The sequence below is a fragment of the Lycium ferocissimum genome, chromosome 4 (genome assembly GCF_029784015.1).
Source record: "Lycium ferocissimum isolate CSIRO_LF1 chromosome 4, AGI_CSIRO_Lferr_CH_V1, whole genome shotgun sequence".
In the NCBI taxonomy this organism is placed as follows: domain Eukaryota; kingdom Viridiplantae; phylum Streptophyta; class Magnoliopsida; order Solanales; family Solanaceae; genus Lycium; species Lycium ferocissimum.
In genome coordinates, this window is record NC_081345.1 from 43,212,961 (window position 1) to 43,235,875 (window position 22,915).

The 22,915-nt window shown below is 38.3% G+C and overlaps 5 protein-coding genes across 11 annotated transcripts; 2 read left to right on the forward strand and 3 right to left on the reverse strand.

Annotated features, from left to right (window-relative positions):
- Window positions 1-765: 765 nt before the first annotated feature.
- Window positions 766-3,547, forward strand: LOC132053124 (UDP-glucuronic acid decarboxylase 2-like). The gene is made up of 7 exons (XM_059444980.1): window positions 766-1,429; window positions 1,516-1,663; window positions 1,919-1,998; window positions 2,096-2,179; window positions 2,290-2,364; window positions 2,791-2,883; window positions 3,075-3,547. The coding sequence occupies exons 1-7, from the start codon at window positions 851-853 to the stop codon at window positions 3,294-3,296; spliced, it is 1,281 nt and encodes a 426-aa protein (XP_059300963.1). The 5' UTR covers window positions 766-850; the 3' UTR covers window positions 3,297-3,547.
- Window positions 3,548-4,925: 1,378 nt separating this feature from the next.
- Window positions 4,926-8,383, reverse strand: LOC132053123 (outer envelope pore protein 16-4, chloroplastic). Of its 5 annotated transcripts, none has more exons than XM_059444978.1 (7): window positions 8,284-8,383; window positions 8,147-8,198; window positions 8,010-8,041; window positions 7,890-7,923; window positions 6,483-6,550; window positions 5,723-5,812; window positions 5,211-5,348 (listed from the first exon to the last, which is right to left on the reverse strand). In XM_059444978.1, the coding sequence occupies exons 1-6, from the start codon at window positions 8,353-8,355 to the stop codon at window positions 5,759-5,761; spliced, it is 312 nt and encodes a 103-aa protein (XP_059300961.1). In that variant the 5' UTR covers window positions 8,356-8,383; the 3' UTR covers window positions 5,211-5,348; window positions 5,723-5,758. The 5 variants fall into 5 exon arrangements, with proteins under 5 accessions (XP_059300958.1, XP_059300960.1, XP_059300961.1 ...); XM_059444979.1 differs by having other exon boundaries at window positions 5,212-5,348; window positions 5,755-5,812; XM_059444975.1 differs by lacking the exon at window positions 5,723-5,812 and having other exon boundaries at window positions 4,926-5,348; window positions 8,284-8,382.
- Window positions 8,384-10,168: 1,785 nt separating this feature from the next.
- On the forward strand, window positions 10,169-13,636 carry LOC132053122 (O-methyltransferase 1, chloroplastic). The gene is made up of 7 exons (XM_059444974.1): window positions 10,169-10,350; window positions 11,114-11,265; window positions 11,354-11,474; window positions 11,983-12,107; window positions 12,897-13,025; window positions 13,126-13,299; window positions 13,389-13,636. The coding sequence occupies exons 1-7, from the start codon at window positions 10,194-10,196 to the stop codon at window positions 13,458-13,460; spliced, it is 930 nt and encodes a 309-aa protein (XP_059300957.1). The 5' UTR covers window positions 10,169-10,193; the 3' UTR covers window positions 13,461-13,636.
- A 2,357-nt stretch (window positions 13,637-15,993) lies between these two features.
- On the reverse strand, window positions 15,994-18,152 carry LOC132053125 (uncharacterized). Of its 3 annotated transcripts, none has more exons than XM_059444983.1 (3): window positions 17,845-18,152; window positions 17,504-17,767; window positions 15,994-16,926 (listed from the first exon to the last, which is right to left on the reverse strand). In XM_059444983.1, exons 2-3 carry the CDS (start codon window positions 17,727-17,729, stop codon window positions 16,775-16,777), a joined length of 378 nt encoding a protein of 125 aa, XP_059300966.1. In that variant the 5' UTR covers window positions 17,730-17,767; window positions 17,845-18,152; the 3' UTR covers window positions 15,994-16,774. The 3 variants fall into 3 exon arrangements, with proteins under 3 accessions (XP_059300966.1, XP_059300967.1, XP_059300965.1); XM_059444984.1 differs by having other exon boundaries at window positions 17,504-17,640; window positions 17,728-18,152; XM_059444982.1 differs by having other exon boundaries at window positions 17,504-18,152.
- A 78-nt stretch (window positions 18,153-18,230) lies between these two features.
- On the reverse strand, window positions 18,231-21,140 carry LOC132053126 (pentatricopeptide repeat-containing protein At4g20770). Its single transcript, XM_059444985.1, has one exon. It carries the CDS (start codon window positions 20,912-20,914, stop codon window positions 18,617-18,619), a length of 2,298 nt encoding a protein of 765 aa, XP_059300968.1. The 5' UTR covers window positions 20,915-21,140; the 3' UTR covers window positions 18,231-18,616.
- Window positions 21,141-22,915: the final 1,775 nt, after the last annotated feature.

Consider the following 22,915-nt stretch of genomic DNA (forward strand, 5'->3'; position numbering starts at 1 on the left):
TGTAAATAAGGAAAACTATCGTTACGTTTTGTAAATATTTATATTTATATATACGTAGTTTTCCCGTCTTATTATCCCTTGGATATATTTTTGAAGCATTTCTTTGACATTTATCGGGTGAGCTGAATAAAATATCAGATCTTTTTATTTCGTTTGCATACACGCACTGAACAAAATGCCAAAAACCTAAGGCGTCAGGTCAATATCAGTTCATTTCACTCTTCAAACAAAAAAAACCCTCTCCTTCACTCTTCAATTTTTTCTAATTTGTATACAAAAATTTTGGAGAAGAAATTACAAGCCCTAGCATTTTAAATGTAAGATAGAAATGAAAAAAGAGAAGAAATTTACACAAAGGAGAGCTTACCTCTTCAAGACAGCCGCTAAATCCGGAGAAAATGAATTTTTTGAGCTTCAATATGAAGAAGAAAATGGGCCTACAAATTAAGAATGGTGTACTTAAAGAGAAATGAAATAATTTTCATGGTACACGACATAGGTGTAATTTTAGCTGTTTTCTGTCGCTTAAATTGTAGTGTGTTGTCCATAAAAATAATTTTCATGGTACACGATAGGGACGCTATATATTTCAATTTTGATGGATTGGGTTACATAGCAACGAAATTTTCTAAATCAAAGGGTCGTAGGAGAAACCAGGACCTTAATTAGACCTATAAAAAGTAAGCCCAAAACGCGGCAGAGACCGAATTCTCTTTCTAACACTAATTCCAATCCAATTCGCACTCTAATCCTAACACGAACTTTCCCCTCCTCTTCCTTAATTTTCTTCTCTCAGTCACAGAGAGAGAGAGAGAGCGGGAGAGAGGAGGAGGCCATACCAACCATAGCTATGACTTCAGAATTGTTCTACAGAGGGCAAGAAGAAACCCATCATGTAATTGACGCCTACACCCCCAAACCACCCAAGCCATGGCAAAACGTGATTCGGCCGGTACGTTACATGCTCAAGGAACAGCGCCTCGTCTTCCTTTTTGCAGGCATTGCTATCGCTTCTCTTATCTTCGCTCTGTTACCCTCCTCCTCCTCACGTGGCAGTTACAGTTACGTAAACAAGGCGATCTATGACTCGCATTTGCCGACCGAGTCTCATCACCATCGGATCATGTACCAGAACCGTATCCCATTGGGGCTGCAGCGTAAGGGATTGAGGATCCTGGTTACTGGTGGGGCCGGCTTTGTGGGCAGCCATCTCGTCGACCGTTTGATCGCCAGAGGTGACAGCGTCATCGTCGCTGATAATTTCTTCACGGGGCAGAAAGAGAATGTGATGCACCATTTTGGCAACCCCAGGTTCGAGCTCATAAGACACGATGTGGTCGAGCCCTTGTTGGTCGAGGTTGACCAGATCTACCACCTTGCTTGCCCTGCCTCTCCTGTTCACTATAAGCACAACCCCGTCAAGACCATTATATCCTTTCTTCATATTTAATTTACATTATTATAATTCTTATATGTGTTTATGGATTCCTTGATTCTGTTGGAGGGTGGGTTCACAAGACTAATGTGGTGGGGACTCTGAACATGCTTGGATTGGCCAAGAGAGTCGGTGCCAGGTTTTTGCTGACCAGCACCAGCGAGGTGTACGGTGATCCTTTGGAGCATCCACAAAAGGAGACTTACTGGGGCAACGTCAATCCCATTGGTCAGTTTTCTATGTCTCATGCCCTACTTTTCAGTTTTTCGTCTCCATTAAAATTATCCATTTTGGAATGGTGATTGGCAAAAGTAAACAAATTTATGAGACTAGGGCATGTCTGTAAATGCGAATAAGCTGGCTTTGCTGTTTGAACGTAAAGGGCAAAAGTAAATGTTGAGATGTTCATGTTTCATTTTTATCAATAGTGGTAGGTAGTTTTTTTTCTTTTTTGGATTACTGAGGAAAAATAGATGGTTACAGGGGTGAGAAGTTGTTATGATGAGGGGAAGCGTACGGCTGAAACGTTGGCCATGGACTACCACAGAGGTGCTGGCGTTGAGGTTCGTTCTTTTTTTCATTTCCCATTTTTACCCCACTTTTCTGTAATATTTCAAGATATATTTCTCGCAAGTAGTGGCTATAATTTTGGTGACACAGGTGAGGATTGCTAGGATCTTCAACACCTATGGACCTCGTATGTGCATTGATGATGGTCGTGTTGTTAGCAACTTTGTTGCTCAGGTGAACCTTTTTCACGTGCCAAAAGTTCATATGATATCACATGTATCTTAAGAAAGAGAGGTTATAGATCAGCTACAAACTGCTAAACACTGTTGTATATTACAATACAGGCCTTGAGGAAGGAGCCTTTGACAGTTTATGGCGATGGAAAGCAAACAAGAAGTTTCCAATTTGTTTCAGACTTGGTATGGCATTTTTGGTTTCCTAGACATATTGCTCTATGTTTACATTTTCAGCCTTTTAATGCGTCTTGTTTCCACTTTGCTGGTTTTAATATGTTCCACCAGAATTGACTTAATTTGCTACTGCAATGCGGACTTGAAAAGAGACAGTTTCTTTGATCGAACTTCATGTTCTTTGCACTGGCAGTCTTGGATGAAAACAAACTTGTTTGTGTGAATAGCTGGTGCTGTTCAATTTGTCAATGTGCAAAGCCCTTTCTGTAATACAGCTATGCTAATAGAAACTAGTGAAATGGATTATAAGTCAAACCACATGATAAGAGAACTTGTAGTCCTAATTGTTATGGACCCTGAAGGTTTGCAATTCTTACATTTCAAAGATAACTTTATAAATCGATAATGGTGTATGATTTTTGTTGTTTGTGAAAGGTTGAGGGCCTAATGCGCTTGATGGAAGGAGAACACGTGGGACCTTTCAACCTAGGAAACCCTGGTGAATTCACAATGCTTGAACTTGCAAGCGTAAGTAATTGATGCATGGCATTTTTTTTTTCTCTTGTCATGTCTTGGATTTTACAGATTTAACCGTTTCATTTCTGAAGTCATTATTTCAATCCAATCAGATTTTATCTAAACTGGAGGCTAGAACTGTGCAATACAATTGACTGAATGCAACAAAGCTTTGTAGTAATAGTTTTGTGTTCATGTTGCAGGTGGTCCAGGAAACCATTGATCGAAACGCTCAGATTGAGTTCAGACCCAACACTGCAGATGATCCACATAAGAGGAAGCCTGATATTTCAAAGGCTAAAGAGTTGCTTGGTTGGGAACCAAAGGTGCCTCTTAGGAAAGGTCTACCTATGATGGTACAAGACTTTAGGCAACGTATATTTGGTGACCACAAAGAAGATAGCTCATCTGTCTCCTCCGCATAATAAGGTCTTTGGACATTATTTTTTGTCAGAGACGAAATGCAGTGCAGTAGAAGATGACCCTGTTGTTTATGTTCTTTCAGTACAGCAAAATGTCCTTGGCAGAAGCCAGAGCTTTTGGTTCTTTGCATAGTTTAATAGATCATATATGTCTGTCAATTTTGTATTTGGATATATTCCACTTTAACAATTTTGTTGTGGACATGAACCTCTATATTGTGAAAATAAATAGCTGAAACAATTTTATCATCCAACGGGATTGACAGATTCATTGACTTTCCTGATCATCTTCATAGAAAGCAGGCTAATAAGGCAACACAAAATGGGCAAAGAGAAGCGCTTGTCCTTAAAAGTTTAGCTCGGAGTTTGAGCAGAAATAAATGCTATGCCAGCTCTTGATGCTTTGATTCTAGTTGTGTGACTCCATTGTCTTGATTTATTTAGGTACATGTTTTCTTCCTTCATGATTTCATGGGTTTTCCTCATTCTCTGCTTCCTGTTGACTCATGTTTGGCTTCTAAGCATTGCACTACCTAGACACTCAATTTTTTTTTTTTTTTTTTTTTTTTTTTTTTATTATTTTTTTTATTTTTATGACCCTCGTTAGCTGAAGGACTAAAACCAGGATAAAAACAACGAAATAAAGCAGTAATTCAATGACCGAAATCCCAACAGGTCATTGAGGAGAATCTTTGAGGAGAATGAAAGGAGACAAAGTAACAACAACTATAACATACCCAGTATAATTCCATCAGGTGGGGTCTAGAGAGGGTAGAGTGTATCCAGACCTTACCCTACCTTTTGACAAAGGAACAACACTGCAAGAGAATAGCACAGTTGCTTCGCGCGCACCATGTACTTAGACAAAAAAGATCATCTCAAATCGACATGCGCAAGTCACGGGACTAGAAAACAGAATAAAACGAAAGAACAATATCTCATCTCATATCCGAGCTAAAGAACCTTGACAAGCACTCAGATCGCACGAACTATTAAGAGGAAGATGACAAAGACAATGCCACAGCTTTAAAATGCATATTGCTCTGACCAGTGTGAGAAGTACGATGAGCATTTACAATTATAAGAGATAATGGATTAAAACTCCCCTAAACTATTACGTTTCTCTTATTAGTTTCATACTTAAACTACACCGTGTTTATGTTAAAACTTTCAAATGCTAAAACCCCTAGCTCATTATATGCTATGTATGTCTGTTCACTCTCCCAACAACGCTTTAAGAAGAGTCAAGTGGCATTAACATGTTATGTTTTTCTTCAAATTACATTTAAATTAGTAGTGGTTTTATTTTTAACATAAATTCCTAATTAAATAACTAAAACTAAAGAAAGAAAAAGTTAAAAGTAAAAAGGGAGATGGGTAAAGGTAAAGAGAAAAACACGAGGGAACAATTTGTTCCCCATTTTGTCGGAGGTTCTTGTTTTTAGAAGAATTGAAGCAATCCAACTTCTATTTGGTTCGATTTTACCGATCTCAGTCTATCATCTTTGATTTCATCGTGTCTTGTGGTTGAAAGAGAGAGAGAATTTTTTTAAACGTTAATCACATATACATACCTGAATTTTTTTTAGATGTAGAGGCTGCCTACAGGGATTAGGGGGCATTTTAAAGTGAAAAAAATAACAACAAAGATACACTTGATTCTTAATTCTTATGTTCGGTTTATTTCCCTAACACATGGAATATGACTAACGGCCTATGAAATCGACATCATAAATCATGTATGAACTTCAATTAGCTAGATTTTGTTTTCCATTCGGTGAAGCATGCTGCTATGCCATGCTTTACTAAATCAACATGATAGAGTTAGTCTTACACGGATTCGTATGGATGGAGACAAAGGGTCCATCGATTTTCAGTACTACTGCGAACTATCTCAGTCCTTTTTCAACAAATCAGAGTCAAAATTTATCTGGAGTCATCAGCAACATGACACAAGAGACACACAAGACCTGTTGCTCCAGCAACCTGCTTCCAGTTTCGGGTGCCTGCACCAAAGGCAGCCCCCGCTACAACACCAGCAGTCAAAACATTAACCTGCAAAAGTAAAGGAGATCTTATAACGTTTGTTGATAGTAATACCAATGGCTTACCATAGACACAAATTCAATTAGTACTAAAATGAAAAAGGTACTGTGAGAAAAGCTTATAAGCATCACATAGTCCAAGCAAATGTACATTTTTTTTTTAATCAGTGCATGTTTATTAGTCTTTAATTAGCACTCCCAAAAGAATATGCAATTTTCATGATTTCTGTTTACAATAAATGTTAATTTCATCAGGCAAACGGGAATTATTTCTGCTGCTCTTATATAGGCTGCAAAAACATTAACTCCAATTGGTCACTCATATAGAAAAAAGTTCAGAGATCATACTATCTTACAGACCCATCTAAAGTACTAAGATATCACCTATTGTTACACATGATGCTTCAGCGTCTTACTTCATCAGATGCATCTAAGCGAGCTCAGGTTGTTCCTGATGACTGTCCAATGCATTTCCTGCAATTTTTGCTATTACATTTGGACACATCTACAAGTTTCTGAAACATCAGTACTTAACACGTCGTAATATTGGCTTCTTAACAATAAGAAACAGTAACTAAAAACTGTAGTCTCCATTCTAAATCATTACGACACATTAAAAGAAAATGAAATTATCCCAATTTCGTATATATTGCATGATACCATAACCTGATTATGGAGGAGAACATACATTCCTGCTTTCCCATTGAAATGCATAAAAGTAGACCTTGTTGTGCTTATTAACTGTGCCTAGCAACTGTTTAGCCCCAACAAACAACTTGATATGGTAAATTATAGTAGCAAATTTGGAAAAGTAGTGGAAGCAGCCAGGGGCGGATGCAGTCAAGGCCCGGGGTGTTCACCCGAACACCCTCGGCAAAAAATTACAGTGTATATTTAGGGTCAATTTTATGTGTTCATGTACATATATTGACTTTTGAACACCCTGAACAAATGCAAAAATTGGTTCATTTGTTTTTTCGAACACCCTAATTGAAAATCCTGGATCCGCCACTGGAAGCAACATTTCCATATAAATTCTCTTAATTAAACGATATCATGTTTTACATGTATAGCCAAAAGCGGGTCAATAAAGGAGGGTCCAAATTAATGTTGTGATCTGAGAGACATATGTAAACAAACTGACCCAATCATTTCGCCTTCTATATCTCTGAAGCCCACAACGAGTGGAAGAAAATATTGCAGCAAACATTCCTATAAAAGAAAGATGGATGCCTATCAGATGATATTGACATATCTAAACAACCATGACATTATGCAAGAGAAAACCTAGTCAAAAGAGCATAAATAAATAAACACTGAGGATTGGTGAAAACACAAGCAAAAAGTTTTTTGAGATGGTAACAGACAAGCAAAAAGATAATTGGACACAATCAAGTCTGATTATGAGTATTTGTTACGCCTTTGCAATAAAGCAGGTTTATTTTACAGAACAAAAGCACACAAAAACAGTGATAGTTCATTAAAGAACTATAGTGTGGCATAGTCCTGAGCAGTGATTGTAATCCTGCTCATTATCTTTATTGCATTCCTTATTAAGCTGTTATGTGCCATCAAACATGTACAGATAACTACCAATTTGACCTATAACATTGCCACTCCTTAGTAATATAAACTAGCTTACTTCTCCACAGTTTCTCAGGTTATGGTTCACATTGTGTAACGATTCCCACGTTGGAATCGCCATGAAAAGAGGAGTAAGAAAACAGAGAAAGAGAAAAGGAATAAAAAATAAATTCACATTTTCATTCAAGATATCCTCTGGCACAATGCGGATACAAGGTATTTAACAAGACCCAAAACAAACTAACCAACCTAACACGTGGCAACTACGGCTGTGACCAGCTTTAGGGACTAAAAGGTAAATAAAAAGGACCGCAACGACATTAGACAAACTTAGGGCACTAAATACAAAACAGGAAAATAAGATATGAATATCTAATTAATTAAGCTTCTATTTTCATACCCTATCCAGACTTGTTCAATCGTTACACATTGTGTGGTGTGAATGTTATTATGATACATCATAAATTCAGCTTGTAATCCTAACCACTGATCAAAGTTTAAATTGAAATGGTCGCATCTAAGACTTTCTACAAGTAACTCCAACTAACAAATTATTTGACTTTAATATCACGCATCAGAGTGTGCTCCACCAAAAACACAATGCTATCAGGGTTGGTCTATATAGCAGTGTAATAACACGTTACTTATCTTCTTTTAGCAAAACAAACCCTTAACCAATGTTGCAATTCAATTACTTATAGCATGTTGTTTATCAGTTGAAAAAGAAAAAGATGATGAAGAAGGAGAAGGATGAGAGACAGCAGATTATCTTATTTGACAGATCACCAGAGATCAGTGCATTAAGGGTGCCATTTAGTTTATATATAGACATTACTGTAGTTGGACTGTAAATAACCACCACTGTAATAGTCTATATAATCTAGATTAACATAGAAGGAGAGAGATGTTAAGGAAGTGGGAAATACTTGGTTAATCTAAATAAGATTGGGAAAGTTAATCTGATTACCCCACTGAAAGCCAAACCGACCAACTGACTTAGCCTGCAAATAAAAGTAAAAGCACATTAGACAATCAAAAAAAGAAGCACTGGAGATGGATTGCAATGAGGCGTGATTGAGCAACATACAATAAAAGAAGCTCGATGAATGCCAGCAAGACCTGCTCGGAGTATAGCAGAATAAGAAGCAGATACAAAAGTTTTGATACTTGTTTAAAAAAAAATACAACCATTTTCCAGCAACATAAAAAAAAAAGAGGCAGTACCTAATTTGTTGGCGTCGTAGGGACCGGTACAGGAGCCCCAGATTAAGCCAGCCTTCAGTATAACAAGTTTCTTTTGGATTAAATATATATATATATATAGAAAGAAAGAAAGAAAAGGGAGGAGTATAGTAGGTTACGGTGCCCATGCGAATGACGGAATCGACGGCAATGGAAGAACAGGGGACGTCGTCGGCGATGTCCACCTCCATTTTACTCGCAGTTGCTGTAACACTAACACCCACCAATATGCTGGGCCTTTTTTAGCCTAGGCCTCCACCGAGGCCTGTTTACTATAAACCCACACGGTACATACGAGCCTGTCCAAATTGTTTGATTGATTCATGCCAAAAACAAGACCAACTTACTACGGCGCGTTTAATTAAATGTGACAAAAATTCAAGCTTTAAAATTTTTCTGTCTATGTCGATGGAGTTTTTTAATCTATGAGCTTATTATTACTTCCCCTTTTTTATATATATCATCTTCCCCACTTCAAAATTAAATCCAATTTTAGGTAACTTTAGATTTTTTAATTGAATATATAAGAAAGAAAAGAAAGAAAGTGATAAACTTTTCGACGATTAGAACGGGGACGTGATTACCTCCATTTTACTCGCAGTTGCTGTAACTTTGATTTGTCCTAAAGTTATATTTTTAACACTTTGACCTTAAGCTTTGTTTTTTACACTTTGCCTTCAAGTTTTGTTTTTAACATTTTGACCCAACTCATATAAATCATAAAATATCCCCTGCCCACCATGCCCCCTCCCTGCCCCCAGCCCCTCACCCCGCCCCTTGCCCTTGCCCCCCACCCCCACCCCCACCCCCACTCCCCCAAAAAAATGTTTTTTTTTAAAAAGATTTTGAAATTTTTTTTTATTTGTTTTTTGTACCGCTCACCCCCCTCGCCCCACCACCACCCACCCTCGCAAAAAAAAATTAATTTTATTTTTAAAAAAAAGTTTTGAAAGGTTTTTGTTTTTGATTTGTTGCACCACCCCCTCCCCATCCACCCCACACCCCCACCCCCACGAAAAAAAATGTTTTTTTTAAAAAGAATTTGGAAAGTTTTTTTTGTTTGTTTTTTGTACCCACCACCCCCACCCTCCCAAAAAAAAAATTAATTTTATTTTTAAAAAATTTTGAAAAGTTTTTGTTTTTAATTTTTTGCACCACCCCCACCCCATCCACTCTCCCCCCGCCCTTTCCCCCCACCCCCCACCCCCAAACCCCACAAAAAAAATGTTTTTTATAAAAAAGAGTTTGAAAAGTTTTTTTTGTTTGTTTTTTGTACCACTCCCACCCTCCCAAAAAAATTAATTTTATTTTTTTGAAAAGTTTTTGGTTTTGATTTATCACACCACCCCCACCCCATCCACCCTCCCCCGCCCTTTCCCCCCACCCCCACACCCAAACCCCACAAAAAAAAATGTTTTCTTAAAAAAGATTTTAAAAAGTTTTTTTGTTTGCACCACCCCTTACCATCCCAAAAAAATTAATTTTATTTTAAAATTTTTTTTGAAAAGTTTTTGTTTTAGATTTTTTGCACCACCTCCCTCCCATCCACCCAAACCCCGCCCCCGCAAAAAAAAAAAATCTTGAAAAGTAAATTTTTCTTTGGTTTCTTACTCCACTCACCCACTTAAAAAAAAAAATTTTGTTTTAAAAAAAGTTTTTATTTTTTATTTTTTGCATCACCCAACGCCCCCCCCCCCCCCCCCCCAAAAAAAATTCTTGAAAAGAAGTTTTGAATTAGAGAGAGATACCTCCTCCATATGTTGATCCTAGCAAACCCGAAAAAATTCTTGAAAAGAAGTTTTGATTATTTTTAAAATTTAATTAAATTGTGTAATTACACTTATGCAATCAAACTTTGTGACAAACAAACCGGCTAGGTAATTAATAGCCCAGTAATTATCCGAATTCGAATTACGAGGTGGCTTTCCAAACAGAGCCTTACATTTTTTCTGGTGTATGGTTTATCTGTCTCCCGAAGCTAGTCCATGAACATGGAAAAGTTTGAGACTGTGGTGTTGAAGATACTGTTATGGAAGTGTTAGCTGGCTTCCGACCCAGGGTTCCCTTACCAACATCCAAGAGCAGAAATTTCAAGATTAGAGCTAGAGAAAGCTTCAATCTTGATAATGATTTCCAGGCCGCCATTCAACGAGCTTCACTTCGTCTCCGTGAGTCTCACTCTCCAGGTACATGCATACCCTGTTTTCCCCTTTACATTTTTGCCCAAACCCCTCAACATTAGCTGACACATGCTTGCGCTTTTATGGGTAAGGGGTTTTCTAATTGACTTCAGCATATTCATATAATTTGGGATTGAAAGTATACTTGATTCGATCACTTTTCCGGTTGCAGAAGGCGGATTCAGGATTTGAACTCGTGTTTCGGGATCCCACTGAACTTCGTTCAAAATTTAATCTTTCTACGTATCTAGTAGATTTCTTAACACATATTATGTGCCAAAGCTATTGAGTGGGGGTGAACCTACAGAACCCAAACCTTACCTTGTACATCCCAGTGCTTGTAAATCAGAGAATCTGAAATAATTAGGTCACTTGCCAATTGCCAACTATGATGAAGCACGCCAAGCGAAAAGGTGCTACATTAAGAAAATTGGATTGATCTTGATTGCAAAGTGACAGTGTAATAATTCTGAATCAAGTTATAGGAAAAGTAGCATCAATTCAGCAATCTTTCTTGGCTGGCATATTTAGGGGATCTACTTCCTGGTCTTAATCGTCTTATACAGTGAGGTTCTGTTATCTTCAACTAGAATTGATAATTCTTGTACCTGCATAGCTTATTTCTTTATATCAACCGTAAGATATTTTTTATGCATATAGCTTAATGCATTCCAAGTTGAGTGTCTCCAAATCCTGATTATTTTTGTCATAACTTGTTACATTATGCACAATTTATTTTTTGAAGCATGTGTATCTCTTGCTTTTGCAGACCCTCTCCTTATTGACCCATATGTTGGCTGCCTTCTTCCTTCTAATAGTCTGGAAGATATGGATCAACAGCTGCATCCCTACTGTCTTGCAACTAAGTTTATTGATGACAAGTTGCTTGAAACAATGCGATCTACTGATGGACTGAAACAGGTATAAAACCAATACTAACAGGGATCTAATTGACAGTTTCTACAGCTTCTTTGAGTTAGATGGGCAGTATTCTACATACATACTGCAGGTTGTTTTGTTAACAGATGGGCTGGATACGCGACCTTACAGGCTCAATTGGCCAACATCAACCTTAATCTTTGACATATGCCCCGAGAAAGTATTTAGAGGAGCAGTTCAGAAGCTTCAAGGTTTTAACATCCTTCTCCTTTTTGTGTGTGTGTTTCTGGCCCTTATTTTTTGCATAGTTTACGTGGACAAGTAAGTAGAGGAACCAATGCACGACCCACACCACTCTGCATGTCCTCTCAATTTCTATTTATGAGATTCCTTTTTTCTTTTTTTGAATCAAACAACAGATAATGGTTTCCTCCATTTTCCCTTTCAAAGCTGCCATCTTTTGGTGGCTGAAGATGTTTGGATCTTTTGATATGGAGGCTCACTATTTTGAAACAATGATCTATTTCTTTCATTCCACAGACATCAAAAGAGACATAGTCAGCTACAATTGTTTCTGAGCTTAGTGAATTCTGACTTCCATGCTTTTTTTGATGATATCTGTGACTTGTATTATGGTTGTGTTTGAAGAGGAATGTTTTTCTTCCTAGATTTTCCTTCAGCCATTTTATCTTTATTCCTATGTGTTGGTTTGATGAGCACATGAAGCATATTCTAATGATACTGCTGTGGATGACATAGATGCTGGGGCTAAGATTCCAAGAGGATGCCTGTCTTTTCATGTCCCATCAGAGTCTTTTGACAAAGAAAATATGCTGCGCAGTAAAGGATTCAGCGGTACAAGACCAAGTATATGGGCTTTTCAGGTGAATAAATGGTTTCTGGGTATTGTTTTAACCTTCTATGAAGTATGAATTCATTTAAGGTGCTTACAGAATTAGAGTTTTACCCCTGCTAATGCTTTATCCGTACAAACTCCGTAAAAGAGGAGCTTTACGCACCTTGCATCCACTAGAAAAGACAATACAAAGAAGGAAAGCAAAGAGCTTGGGTTGCAAGTCGTAGAGTGATTGTAAATTTTAGATTAGCGAAGGAGTGTAATAGGCAGAAAGGACTACTAGAGCTATATACTTTGAGAACGAGTGGAATACCTAAACAGTGAGCTAGCTTCTTCCTTGAGTACAGCTGTTTTTATGCTTCCGTCTTTCTGTTCCAATATTGTATCAAATGTCTAGTTAATGGTGAAAATTGTTTCCATCTTTGGCTTTATTTGTCCTGGCTACTGGCTTCACTGAAATATAATCACAATATGCACATTTCCCACTCATCTGGCGGCCCTCTCCTTTTCTCAACCTTCGTTCCCCATTGGACATAGATGTATTTGGAGCTTACCTATATACTGAAAGAGGAGGTGCATTGGCGTCTGCTGCCTGTAATAGCTGTTGTTGTAGTTCAGATTCCTAAATGTCACTATTATTGGCAGCATCATGACAGATCATCTTGCACTTTTAGAAGGTCAACTTGTGTTCAAAGTGCCACTTTCATCCTCATTGAGGGCTGAACTTGCTATATGTTGAATGGGAAATAGTGTACAATTGATGTGGAATTCTGATGTATAGAGTATCTTATCAGTAACAAGAGGACCTCATTTGTAGGGATTACCTGTTGTGAACTTGGCAAGTTTTAAAGATATCTTGTCCATTGTCAGTAATTTAGCCATGAAGGGATGTCTTTTCTTGGGGGAACTTCCTGTTTGGCTGGCTGAAACTGAAGTTGGAGACCAGGTTGGTGAACTTGTAAATCGAGCAGACAGTTATTTGTTCAATTAAATCACTAGAGCATCCTCAAAAAATTAGGACAATCTAATTCTTGGTTTGTGTTCAGTCTGCCACAAAGAAGTGGCTTGACGATCTCTTTATGAGCTATGGTTTCCGGGTGAAGATGATTGAATATGACAAAGTTGCACGAAGTCTCAGGAAAGATTCTGCAAGAAGAGCATCAGGAGTCGACACGAGCATACTTTTTGTTGCAGAGCATCTACGTTTCTCTGATGATCAGGTACATTTACTATACTGGTATAGTTTTGTCCAAATGTATTCTCATTCTTTTGAGATCCCTAGCATCTGAACATATTGGTATCCTAGCAGATGGAAACCTGGAGGACAGAATTTCAGCGAATAGAGGAAGAAGGGGATGAAGAAGGCTTTGAGGAGCTCTAGGGTAGTTGCAGTGTTTGTTCCTTGGGGATCAGTATTCAACTGTCTGTTTTTGAATGCTATTCCTAGTATGTTTTCCTTTAGGGTTATGGCAGTTGGATGTTCATTTTTTTTTCTTAACTTTCTGTTTAAAGATTATCAGGTCAACCAAGTAGCAAATGTAGATCACGATTTTCTCAGATCCAAAATTCTAGCATTTATCTGTCATTGTTAAACAAGCAATGCTAACATGTAGGGGTGGGCGTTCGGTTCTTCGGTTCGGTTTTCTCATACTTCGGTTCGGCTATTTCGGGTTCGGTTTTTTGAAGGTAGACACCAAACACCGAACCAAACTAATTCGGTTCGGTTCTTTCGGTTTCGGTTTTTTGAAGTTTGGTTCGGTTCGGTTTCGGTTTTTTCAATTCGGTGTTTTCAAATAGGACACATTTCTAGATTTATGAATTCACAAAGATCTCATGGCTGGATATGCACCAAATTTCTGATAGCATAGCTCCTAGAAACTGAATGTAGAGAAGCATCGAGGAATTGGTATTGCACTCAAGTTGCAAAATGTTGAGAGCAGCACACCAAAAAAATGACTAGGAGTTGCAATATTTAGGCTCTCCTCCACCATATATTAGAAATTTCAAGAATTCCTCCATTAAATTTCTTCTCTTTGCCATCAATTTTCTTCCTTTCCATTAATCTTTGAACCAATGATTTATAATACTAGACTAATTATGGGTTGCATTGTATAGCGAGATGTTAATTGTTAAACACCACGAGGCACGAACCCATTGTCATTAACGTGAGATACTAACTACTATTCGCTTAATTCGAACAATTTATTGTTAGGTTTTGAAGTATATATACGAGGATCCACACGAATGCAGAATATTGATTTGTTAATTTCTTTGGGATATAACTTAATTACCACAAACTCACTGTCATGGATGCAAAGTTTTATGGTTACTTTAAATTTAATAGCTCAGATTCGAAAAAATCTAGTACTCTATATTCCGTTAAGTTGGACATATCGCTTGGGTTGCTTGTCTCAAGCTGAATTCATACTTATGTTAATTGTTGTTAATTGTAAACCGAGATTAAGCATGTGAGTTGGAACAATATCTGCATAAGAAGATTAAATGCAAGCTCGATCCGAGGCATACTTTCTTAGAAATGCAAGTGAATATCTTTGGAGAGGCTGAACTTTTAGTTATATTTAGTTATGCGGATCCCGGACTTTTAGTTGTGTTTAACTAAAAGTACGCCGGAGGGGGAAACTTTTAGTTATGTTTAGTTATGCGAGTCCCGTGAGGACTTTTAGTTATGTTTAGTTATGCGGGTCCGGCGGACTTTAGTTGTGTTTAACTAAAAATACGGGAAACGAACTTTTAGTTATGTTTAACTAAAAATACGCCGGAGAAACGAACTTTTAGTTGTGTTTAACTAAAAATACGGAGAAACGGACTTTTAGTTATGTTTAGTTATACTGTGTTCTCATATCGTTTCTTATATTCTTTGTATTATGCAGTTATTAGTATTAGGAAAACTTAATACATTGATACGTAGTGGTGATTTTCGGGTTCAAGAGAGAGTTGAGTATTTTGGAAAGGAAAGCATCAACGATAGAGGAAATAACAAAAGAAAATATGAAAATGCGAGAGTTAGCCGGATATCCTTGAATGCTTATTGTTTGGGCTCCTTCTCTTGAAAGTTAATTATTTATTAGATTAGCTCATTGGTGGAGGAGAAATGAATCTACTACTCCCCCCTACTTCCTAAAGAACAAATGTAATGGAAGGCACATGTACAATGAAACGTGCTTTCGAGAGAACATATGAAGGAGACAAACCATGAGGTCACAATTTGAGCTTTGTTTTTTGCACTCCCCCTATACTTCCTCCACTTCTCTCACAATTTGAGCTTTGTTTTTTGCACTTCTACTACACAAGCCAGCAGCGACAGAAAAGTCACAGATACACATAAAATCTACTGAGCGAGATCCAAAATGAGGTCCATGTCATTCATTCAAAGAAAAACTCCATGAAATTAAATTGTTTCTGTCCAACAACGGCTATTTGAATGCTCAAAACCAGTAACCAGCAACAAACAACGTACAAGACAAAAACAAGCAACACAAACAACATAACGATAAAATGAGCAGTGGCCAAACAGCCAAACGGCCAAACAACATAAATGTTCTGGGCCGAATTTATTTAATGGGCATGGGCTGGAGACTATTTAATATTTTTGGGCTGTACATGAAATTTCGGTTTAAACCGAAAACCCGAAAAACCGAACCCCAAACCCCGAACACCGAACCGAATCCCGAAATTTTTGAAAATTGAAACCGAACCCAACCGAAAACCGAAAACCCGAACACCGAAAAACCGAATTAATTCGGTTCGGTCCGGTTTTTCGGTTTTCGGTATTTATGCCCACTCCTACTAACATGGTGTTGCCATATTGCATACAAAAGCTTTGAAAATGCAAGAATAGGCATTAATTCCTGTTGGTTTTACCATAAGGCTGGTTTAAAAAATAAAGTACCAGCGACCAGCAAACAAATGTGGCTTTTCTCAGGAGCAAAAAGGCATGTATCAACAAAAACAAATCACAGTTCTTTTATGCTTATATTTATTAGGCATTTGGCCATGCAATTTGGAATACAATATAAGAAATCCAAATTGCATGTTGAAACAAAATTTCAACTTCACCATAATTTCAAATCACTGATTTATTGGAAATCATGTGCAAACGGGCCCTTAGATCTGCAAGCTTGCTTAGAGGTAGGCTTTCCCTTACCAAAGACACAGCCACATCCTACTTTGAGAACCTTTTGATACCTGTCAATAGACCTTGGTTATAGCTACATATGCAAACAAACATATAAGAAATGACAAAGCTGAGCGAAGAAGTTGCTTTGACTTCACATAACCATTCCAGCTGGTAAGTTTGAGAAAACAGTAACCATATCTACTTAAAAATTCCTAAATTTTTCTAGCATGTCAAGCTGAGACAAGACTGCAAAGGGAATGTCGAACTGGTGCACATGACGTTCCTAACAAATGGATGGGATGGAAGGCTGTTGTTACACAACAATTACACAACAAATATCCTAAGATCGTAAGCCTAAAGTTGCAGCTGGCAACATGCACATGGCTGTGTCAAAATTCAACGTTAATTTGCTGAAACACAGATATAACATCCGTCAACTTCTTTGCATAGGTCGTCAGCATATGATTCTCGGTGTGAGATTTGATCCTCGAAGACTCGTGACACCTCCATGTGATTCAATCCATATTCCACAATGCAATTTCAGCTTCTGCTTCAGATCATCCCAGCTTCCTTTGATGCCACAATACTGGCAGAAGAGAATTTGCAGCATCATTGGAGTAGACTAATGCAGAAGATTCTGGAGGATAGTATGTCAGTCGGAGGAGCAGGAGCATCTGGTATTGCAGCTTGGGTCCACCCATGATGACAACTGAAATAAGGGAAGAAGGGTTTACTGGAAATTTCTTGTAAACATTTTCCATATTCAGAAGTACCAAAGTTTGACTACATATAACCAATGGGCATAAAGAAGGCATTCACATACCCAACAAAATTAAAGGAAATTCAATCACACTTCAGAAACAAGACCACGTGCAATCATACACTTACTAAGCACGTTAAAAAAGCTCATGGAAGATGGACAATGTTGTGAACGTTAAAACCATACCGGAACCAAGCAACATAAAGGAATACAATATTTATAGCTGTAGTTTATCTACTAGGTAGCAACTCCTAAGAGCAGAGTTGTTACTCTACATGTGCCCTCTATACCTTTCGAAGTAATGCTTTCACTTCGTTGTTTGGTTCACTGCACATGATTTGTTCTAGAAGCACAAGCGGTAAAATTAGATGAGAATTCTGTTTCAACTGAAACTATGTAGTGATTGCCCATTAGCTTCCTTAGCAAGGTGATGACATGACGACAGATGATACTCTCCTACTGACTCAACAGATATGGTGCCTAAATAGAGTACTTCCATAAGGTCTCTAAAGAGAAACGAGCTTACAATAGTTGCTGCACTGTACACCAGAACATGCAGGAACAGCCTGACTAGCTTCTTGCTTCTCGATTAACTTTGTCCTTGCAGGAGCGGCAGGACCAATAAACAAATAGCCAAAAACTGTACATTTCCATTTAGCAAACCTATTAAAAGTTAAACGGGTAGCTGGTATATTTCCTTTAGTAGAAATGGCTGTATTTTGAAAAAATCCAGCAAACTGCATGTCATACATTCTTATCTCTGTCAAGAGTCAACCTGCTACGCCTGTGTCTGCAGAGGACTTTAGCTCTTGAGATATGCTAGAGTAAGGCACAATCTGCATAAAGGAATCTATACGTGCTTCATACCTTCCATGTGATCTCCTTTCAGCAGCATTTGCTATCTCTCTGACTTTCTGCAACATGAGTCTTCTAGAATCCATAAATAAGGTTCATACAGTTACTCAGTACTTGTTAATAACATAGTAAACAACCTTAGACCATTTTTTTCCTGATAAAACTTTATAACACCATAGACCATTTTCACCAACTGGTGTTAGAACTTTTAGCATTTGTTGCAGCGTAACAACAAACCCCTTTGTGCATTCCCCATGTGACAGAGTTCGGATATTGATGCTACATATCAGTTGAGAATGAATTGAAGCATCCTAGATCCAGTAAGTTAATTGAAGCCTCCTAGATCCAGTAAGTCCTAGTTGTATCTTACTGGCGCAGGAAAATACAAGCAAACTGGCGCAGGAAAATACAAGCAAAGCAGGGAAGAGCATCAATATCAGTAGTCAGTAAAACAAAGAAGAATATCCCGAACTTTTATCCCTCAATTTGGGAAATGAGAAGCCAGTACACACAAGATCTATGACCACGCCTATGACATTTACCACGCAATAGCACTTCTCCTGAGACTAAACATGCATTGAAATAATATTAAAAAATTGGAAGGCCCTTTTGAGAAATCTGAGCTTGATCAGCACTGACATTGCTTCCAGCAGACGTATTAACTACCTATGAGTAGTGTAGACAGATGCTCTAATTTCATGCCATTAACAAACAGGACATCTTTGCTTTAGCTGTCTCTCAAAATTTATAACAGCCAGCTACTACTTACTACTACTTCAGAAATTCACCCCCAGCTAAAACCAGGATCCTTGGTTACCTGCCTTTCCAACATAGCTGCTCTAATTTCCTCTGTCTCATCCCATCTCCCTAACGATGTATACATATTTGCTAGAAGCACATAAGGGGCAGAATTCTGCGGATTAAGACGGATTAGCTCCTCTGCTGCCCGCCTTGCTAAGATTACATTTCCATGGAGCCTACAAGAACTAAGCAAAACCTCCCAGACAACAGAGTCATCTTTGCATGGCATCTCATCTATGAGTTCTTCTATTTCACTAAACCGAGCAGCGCGCCCCAGACAATCAATTATGCAAGTGTAATGATCAACAAGCGGCTCCAACCCATATTCTTGCTGCATTGAGTTGAATATCTTAAGCCCCAGGTCCACCAGCCCAGAGTGACTACAAGCAGTTAAAGCGGCAATAAAGGTTATAACATCAGGTTTTCCTCCTGAATAAATCATGTCTTCATACAAGAAAATAGCTTCATCTCCACGACCATTTTGTGCATAGCCATGTATCATTTCATTCCATGTAATTGTATTCTTATAGGGCATCATGTCAAAATGTATCCTGGCCCCATCTACATCACCACATTTGGAATACATGTCAATAAGAGTACTTCCAACTACAACATCATTAGCATGTCCACCTTTACTTATCAGACCATGAACCTGTCTCCCTTGCGATAATGAGGATAGCTTTGTACAACAACTCAGTGTAGTAGCAAATGAAAACTCATTAGGCAACATCCCCCTCTGTAGCATTCGCTTAAAGAAAGTAAAAGCTTCTTTATCCAATGAATTATAGGATAAACCAGTGATTAGAGAATTCCAACAGACTATATCTGCTTGAGTGAGTCCATCAAAAATATGTACACTCGCTTCTACTCTACCACATTTTAGGTACATACCAATAAGACCACTAGCTATGTATATGTCTCCAGGAGAGACACACTTTAATGAGGTAGCATGGACCTGTACCCCACATTCTAGAAACCCCATCTCAGAACATGAACTAAGTATGATAGCCAAAGTGGTCCGATCAGGGCGCTGATTTTGAAATTGCATTTCTCTGAAAAGCTTTAGTGCCTCCAGATGGTCCTCATTCTGCAAATAGCCTGAAAGAATAGCATTCCATGAAATCAAGCTTGGGCAAGCCATGCTATCAAATATCAAGCGACCATTTTCAACATCCCCTGATTTAACACAACCCGCGAGCATATTTATGTAAGTAACCTCATCTGGTTCAACACCAAACCCCCGCATCTTTCCCATGTACTCCATCGCTCTTTCTTTATCATGATTGTGTCCAAACCCGCTTATCATAACATTCCAAGAAACAGTACTAGTTTCTGAAAGGTTTCCAAACAATACTTCAGCACTTTCCATGTCACCATTTTTTGCATACATGTCAAGCAAGGAGTTACTCACGTGAAGGTCTCCTTCAAATCCAAGTTTAATTGTCAAACTGTGGACTTGGTTCCCCTCCATACTAGGTAGATCACCATCAGTCTCACCATTCCAACTAAAATTTGAACCCCTACCTTTAGCACAAACCTTCAGTACACTAGACAATGAAACAGAGTCGATCCTAATTCCACTCCTCTGCATTAACCTAAACATTTCAAACGCCTCTTCCACTTGGTCGGTCTCAACCAGTCCACACATCATTGCCGTGAAGGAAACCTCATTAGGATCATCCAACTCCCTAAACACTATCAACGCATCCAGAGGACACCCACATTTTACATACAAGCTCAGCAAAGCATTCCCAACATACACATTCTTGTGAAGCCCATACTTCACAGCAGAACCGTGAGACACCCTGCCGCACTCCAATTCAGCCAAGCCGCCACAGGCGCTTAAAACGCTAGCCAACGTGATATGGGTCGGTGAGAAACCGTGCGCGTTCATTAGAGAATAAACCTCCAAGGCCTTTCTTTCATAACCATTTCGAGCAAAAGCACTGATGACAGTGTTCCACGATACACTATTTCTTTCAGGCATTTTCATAAATAGATTATGGGCATTGTCAAGCTGACCTTCCTTACAGTAAGCACTTAGCAGCGAATGCCAAGAATATATATTTCGTCCAACCATTTGATCGAACAGGTGTCGTGCAGCCTGAATACGACCACATTTGGAATACAATTCAATTAGGCGGTTAAGGAGGAATGTATCAGCGGAAAGGCCAACTCGGAGTATATGGGCGTGGAGAAGTTTGCCTGCAAGGTAAGCTTTGTTGTCTATGGAGGTTTGTAAGAGATTTACCAAGTACGTTGTGTTGATCCTGCCATGCATTGTAATAAAACAAAGTTACAGGTCTTCCAATTGTACTATTAGTGTGAAATATATACAGTTTGACCTACGTACGCGGGTAGCAGGAAACTGAAAAACTAGGCGAGTAGCAAGAAAATATCAGCAAGTCCAAAAGCATTCTACTTTCTTTAGTATTGACTTCTAAATTGATTATTGAAGCTACGATATTGGGCTTGAATAATGTCATAACATTTGGGTTTGGTGTTAGGATATCACCGCATAAATGAGTCCGCGACTTAAGTAGCACAAAAAATAAAAAGTTATACCAAACTAGTGCAAAAAAAAAAAAAAATCCATTAGTAGTATTCACGCATTTAAATGCGTGAAAGGAAAATGTTTTTTTTTTTTTTTTTGCGTTACGTCCCCTTCCAAACCACGTTTTTTTTCCATACTTTGGGCAAAGATTAGTCATATTTCAAAATTCTAAAATATCAATATTTTATATAAAACTTAATATCTTTTTTCGCGTACAATAATGTATCATTACATCAAGTCCACCTAAACGTTTGGATCGTCGTTTTAGGGGTTCTAAGAGTGCCCCGAAGCAAGTTTTGAAACTTGTAATATTTATAGGGTTTTGATTTAAGTGTTTTAATAATAATTCATCCAATACGAGAGGTTTATACTAATTAAAAAATAATTCATTCCATTTAATTACAATACTAATTCAAAGCAATACAATAATAAATTACAATTACAATAACAATACAATCTTGAGTTAGAGGCTCTATTACTTGAGGCGTGCTTGTACTACCACGGCCTTGTTGCCCTTTGAACACGCTTGTCATGACGTACCATATTGCTTACATATAGAGCAACTTGCGAGTAAGTTCTTTCACTAACATCCATTTGATTGGGTCTCGGCTCTGGTGAGTTAATACTTGCGATTTTCTAATGTAATCCTTGTTAGCAACCGTCGAAAACGGCTCGTTTGGCCAATAAAAGCTTCATTACAAGTGGGTGGAATTGGCGGAATATGCTCTAAAACTTTGGACCTTGTATTCCCCCGCCACGTAATTTGTTACCGTTTTCTTCTCATCTCTCGAACACGGCAAGCTGAGAACACGGCATGTGTACGTTGCCACTTACCACAAGTGCATATTTGTTGCCTCATAAACCATGGTATTTGCACGTTTCCACCCTTACCGTTATAATAACTCCGTCCTAACCATACACATGTTGAATTGGGTCATACTCGGTCATTTGGTGACCTTTCGCATTTTTATCTATAATGCTCCATAGTTTTGAAGGGCTTTGGCATCCATGTCCCGCCGTCGGCTAATATCATTCTGGCTTTGCCTTGTCTAACAACAAATCGGCTCCACCACTTGCTTGAAAGTCATTCTCGCCATTGCGGTGGTAATTGTAGTCCTCGACGATTTCGGCAATCCATTGAAAGACTACCGAGTCGTTTGTTGTGAGCATGCTCCATCTTTTTCCTCCATCGGCATGAAGCGTCCATTTTTCAACATCGAGCTTCGTCAACCAAACGTATCTTGGGTTCACTCAAACACGATCAGATCCATTTTTGCAACCCATTTTCCCGTTGTTGATGTATTTCCATTTGACCCCACATCAATTTGTTTAGAGTGCCATTGTGAACGTTGATTGCAAATTATATATTGATCACTTCGATTTTCTTCCATATCACAAGTGTGTCTTTTCGCGAAATTTTGTGATAGCCCACATCACTATCAGGTAATTCCCCCTAAGCAACCACTCCAGCCTTGATACCGTCGTCTACAAATTAGCCTCCATATCTTTGAGGTTGGTGATCAACCTTAAACTCTCTCATGTCCTTAAAACAATAAATTTTGACCCGTTGCAAAGCTTTTTTGGATGCGAACAACATTCCCTTTGCAAGGTAGCATCGATCTTTTGTTGAGATCCTTAGGTTGATCCGGTTTTTTAGCGACTATCATAATCTTCTCTTGTGAAGACAAATGCATCATCACGACCTGCCCAGGCTATCAAGATAAGGGA